The sequence below is a fragment of the Borostomias antarcticus genome, assembly GCF_949987555.1.
Source record: "Borostomias antarcticus genome assembly, chromosome: 23".
Taxonomy (NCBI): domain Eukaryota; kingdom Metazoa; phylum Chordata; class Actinopteri; order Stomiiformes; family Stomiidae; genus Borostomias; species Borostomias antarcticus.
Window position 1 is genome coordinate 14,045,590 of NC_140256.1, and position 5,000 is coordinate 14,050,589.

The 5,000-nt window shown below is 44.5% G+C and overlaps 1 protein-coding gene across 1 annotated transcript in view; it reads right to left on the reverse strand.

Annotated features, from left to right (window-relative positions):
- Positions 1–5,000, reverse strand: part of LOC311324594 (zinc finger SWIM domain-containing protein 6-like) — a gene marked incomplete at both ends in the record, with an annotated part of 40,200 nt that overhangs the window by 15,669 nt on the left and 19,531 nt on the right. Inside the window, 1 exon segment of the mRNA XM_084457077.1 lies at positions 104–283. Within this exon segment, the coding sequence (XP_084313203.1) occupies positions 104–283 (180 nt within the window).

The window sequence follows — 5,000 nt, forward strand, 5'->3', positions numbered from 1 at the left end:
GGAGATAGAAGTGGGAGAGAGAGGGGAGAGAGAGGTGGGGGAGAGATAGAGGTGGGAGAGAGAGAGAGAAAGAGCATGCGAGTGCTAGACCCATCTCTCTGACCTTGGTTGCCATGGCCGCCCTGAGGCAGGGAGTGGGTGAGGTTGGGCAGCTGGTTGCCGTGGTTACCGTCCTCCCAGGGACACACGTCCACGCTGTTCCACCTGCGCAGCTGACGCAGCCACGAGCCCTTCTGCTCCGCCTTACAGTGAGGGTTCAGCACTATGCACATCCACAGGGCCCCTGCACACACACACATACACACACACAGGCACGCACACACACACACACACACACAGACACGCACGCACGCACACACACACGCACACAGACACTTAATACAAACATCTGGCAAGCCAACCACCTACAGTGATTCTAACAATGTCATGTCTGGCTTTCAGATGAGAACAAAAAACCAGGCCAGGTCCAGCCTGGCTTATGAGCGTGGCTGGCTTGTTTCTGTTCAGGACTGGTAGGACGGAAGCTAGTCATGCCACTGAAATAGCTGTGAATTGAAATGACATGAAATAATGTCTGATAAATTAACATAGGTCTTGTTGCCTGGACACATCAGTTCCAATGCTTCCAATGCTAATCCAGCACAATAAGAGCGGGATAGCCAGTTAGCTCATGAGGTTTGGAGTCTTTGCAGCCTCTACTAGACTGTCTCAAGGACATGGATTGGATGGACCTGCACTTCCTCAACTTAAATGACAATAAGACGGAGGTCATCATGTTTGGGCATCCTGCTCTCTTGGATGACTCTGTTGGTGCTCTGGGCCCCCTAGCCTCCACAAATGTTTCTGCTGTAAAAAGCCTTGGTTTTATTTTTGACAGTGCTTTCAAATTTGAGAAACAAATAACCTCTGTGGTTAAAGCCACCCTTTTCTTTTAAGGCTCATAGTCAAGGTCAAGGCCCATCTCCCTCCTAAAGATTTGGAGATGGTTGTTCATGCTCTTATAACCTCTAGGCTCGACTATTACAACTCTGTGTACAGTATGTAGGTCTGGACCAGTCCTCACTCCGGCATTTGCAGCTAGTGCAGAATGCTGCTTTCTGACTGGAAAGAGAAAGCATGACCACATCACACCCGTGCTGTCCTCCCTGCACTGGCTTCCTGTCTGCTTCAGGATCCATTTGAAGGTTTTGTTACTTGTTTTTAAGGTTTTGAACGGCCTGGCTCCTCTGTCTCTAGCTGAATTCCTTCACGTCCACAGCCCGGCTAGAGCACTCTGGTCAAGCAGTCAGCTGCTCCTGGATGTCCCTAAATCCAGGCTCAGAACCAGAGCTGACCGTGCTTTTGTAGTTGCTGTTGAATATCCTACTGCTGCATATTAGAACTGCCCAGACTTTGGATGCCTTTAAGTCTCACCTTCTCCTTGGCCTTCATTACATCATGAGCTTAGCACCCCACTAATTTATCTCTTGTTATTTGCTATTTATTACAGAGTATTTTATTGTTTTATTGCCTTTATCCCACTGTACAGCACTTTGGTCAACCACGGTTGTTTTTAAATGCTTTATGCTTTCAGTGCTTTATGAATAAAGTTTGACTTGACTTGATTACTATTGTAGCTATAGTCTTTTTTACTGCTACTATCCTGTATTATCCTGTCTTTCTCCTGTATTATCCTGTCTGTCTTTCTCCTGTATTATCCTGTCTGTCTTTCTCCTGTATTATCCTGTCTGTCTTTCTCCTGTATTATCCTGTCTGTCTTTATCCTGTATTATCCTGTCTATCGCCATTAGCTTGTGCTGTTATCTCTGTTGCTGCTATGAGGTTGAGGAGCCAGAGTTTTTCTCCCCTGCACATGCAGAATGGATGTAACAATAGATGAATGTGAAGCAGAACCTGATCTCAAACAGAACATATGTACGTACGTATTCTACCATGCTACAGAAAACCAGGCCAGGTCCAGCCTGGCTTATGTGTGTGGCTGGCTTGTTTCTGTTCAGGACTGGTAGGACGGAAGCTAGTCATGCCACTGAAATAACTGTGAATTGAAATTACATGAAATAATGTCTGATAAATAAAGATGGGTCTTGTCACCTGGACACATCAGTTCCAATGCTTCCAATGCTAATCCAGCACAATAAGAGCGGGATAGCCAGTTAGCTCATTGGCTCACAACAACTAGCAGCAGCTTCCATAACATTAATGGTAGCGGTCAGTGGCTAAAGTGGTTACACTGATGATAACATAAAGTCATCCCCATCGGGAACCCCGGTCTCCTAGGTGGGAGTCCAATGCTCTCACCACTACTCTACTTGTGCAGTGGAGATCGGCGGGTTGATTTTGGTGTGCTGGGACTATTGCCTCTTGTGGTGCCAACAGAGAAATGCAGGCCAACATTGTCCACAGTAGTGGAGGGGGCGAGGGAGGGAGTGATAACCGGACAAACACTATACTAGGTGCGCCGGCTTACAGTCACGCACAAAAGAGCATCAATACATATAGCTCATTCCTCCATCACCACCTAAAGCTGTGCCAGTCAACAGTCAGTCTAATCACTGAGAATAAACCACATGTAGGCGTAGAGCGACTGGTGCATCACATCCATACAAAAATGAATTACTATTTGAAGTGTCCTACTCCTATTGTCCTAATCCTACCGTCTGTCTATAATGCAGTAGCGTACCGTTGGGTCTTGTACAGGGTCTTCTCCGACATTGTTATTACTCCCAATGCCCCCCAACTCCCCGCACACCCACACACATGCAGATAGGGGTCAGTGGTGGGGTTAGAACTGGGTAAGCCAGGACCAATGAATCACACATTTTTTTGTGGGGTGAGCTGTCAAAGCATGCCCTGATGGGTTTCACAGCACCAGAAGGGCGCTGAGCATTGGCATTTATATGTAAAAACATACAGGAAAACTATAGTAGCCTAGGCTACTGATGTTTTTTTAACATATCAATAAAGGCCAATAATTTGAGAATGAGCGAATAAGAGGGCAATATTTACGCCGAAACAACCAAGCTTTTAGGGACACACTATATTAACTACAGAGACATTATATGACCACAATGGCCAAGCACCACGAAGAGAATGACAGGACATTAAAATACACCCCCTTAGGACACAGCACTCAATAGCCTACTCCCCTACTTCACTAATCAGTGTTTAGGCTACTAGCCTACTATGCGTATTAGCCCACCGCTCCAGGTCTTGATTTGGTCTTGATTTGATTTGGTCTTGACTTCCGTAAGCTAGAATCATTTTATCTGGCCTACAATGTTAAGTGAATAACGAACTAGTAATACCGGTGTCAACGGACCGTAACGTGGACTGTATTTTCATGAGGACTGTAGGGGGAGACGGAGCACTACCAAAATGCTAAACACGGATGAAAATGAAGCGATATGGCAGAATACAAGACGCATTTAAGTGTAAAACAGTCTGAAAGTCGATTTTCATGCCTTCTTTCACTGAAAGCAGGCGGAAAAATAAAGTTTTATTTGGATTTGTATGGGTAAGCCAGGCTTACCCTGGCTTATAGGAGCAATCACCACTGGCAGGGGTACCAATAATTTGCAACGCTTGGGACAATTGAATTGTTCCTACCAAAACGTAAACAACTATAATTCCACACGAAAACGAAGTCCATCACAAGAGTACGAAAACTCGTGCTCAAACACCACAATGCCTTTTAGCAAATTCAAAATAGCCCTGCCAGTGCTAACCATCTCTGTATAACATTGCATAAGCCATCGTTCTGACACAATAAGGGGAAGCCTTTGTCAACGACATGCAACAACAGGTCCTTATCTCTCACATAGCAGCACATTCACACACATTGCCAAAATGATCAATCTGAAATGCATAAAGCTGCAAAGCAGGACTCACCATTTCATTAGGTTTTGCTAGCTGTTAGCCATCTCTGACTCCCCGGGCCTTGAGTTAGCTAGCTAACACTAGCTAGTGTGTTAGCTAGCACTAGCTATCATTAGGCTTCAATTCCTGAACTTCGCTTTAGCTTAGTGTGCAGCCAGGTTATGGGTTACTATTTACTTCAGATATTACTCTACATTTCAACCAGACATCCCAGTGAAACCAGGTAGTCAAAATAACTTACCTGATATAAAATGGGCACCGCAAACACGAGCATTTGTGATGATATCCTCAGTCCAGTCTGTACGCTTAATGGCTTGTAGCCACAGGTGACTCCGGTTCCTCTGAACAGGCCGGTTTCCTCTTGAAACAAATAAAGTTTGCCACTAGAGCGCCGATTTGTACACCCGTAGACGCAACAGCCAGACATCTTGATGGTATATAAAATACTAGTCTTTGCACTAAAATATGTCTCGCTCTGAATTCGTCTGTCTCCCCCTGCTACTGTTTCAAGAATGCGCGTGCATACTTGTGCTGACGAAGGCTGTAAAAGGGTCTATAATAAACAAATATGACCCACGCTCATTTATTTATGGGCAGTGGCTCTACCACATAAATTCAATAACTGACATAGAACCACCAGGTAACTGCATTTTTACATAGCTTCTATAACATCCAGGGACAAAAAACTCCACACCACGAGTTTTGTACCCACAAGTTTTGAACTCGCACATTCAGCATGGTAGACGAGCTCCTTTACCACTAGGCCACTGGAGCTCTTGTAAATCAATGGTGTCAGTCTTTATGACACACGCTTGTTTATTTATGGGCGGTGGCTCTACCACATAATTTCAACAACTGACATAGAACCACCAGGTCAATAGAATCGATGCATTTGATTGATGGACCTGGTGACATCCGTAGTTCATTCTCTTGTTGCCAAAATGCGCACACTTAATTGTTTACCAATGGTAAAAGGGTCTATATATAATGGGTAATTACTTACACATATTGTAGGTATAATTTCAAAACAGGAGTATTTCAAATGTTCAATTACTGCAAATAAATTCAATAATTGACAAATAACCAACAGGTAACCGCATTTTTACATAGCTTCTATAACATCC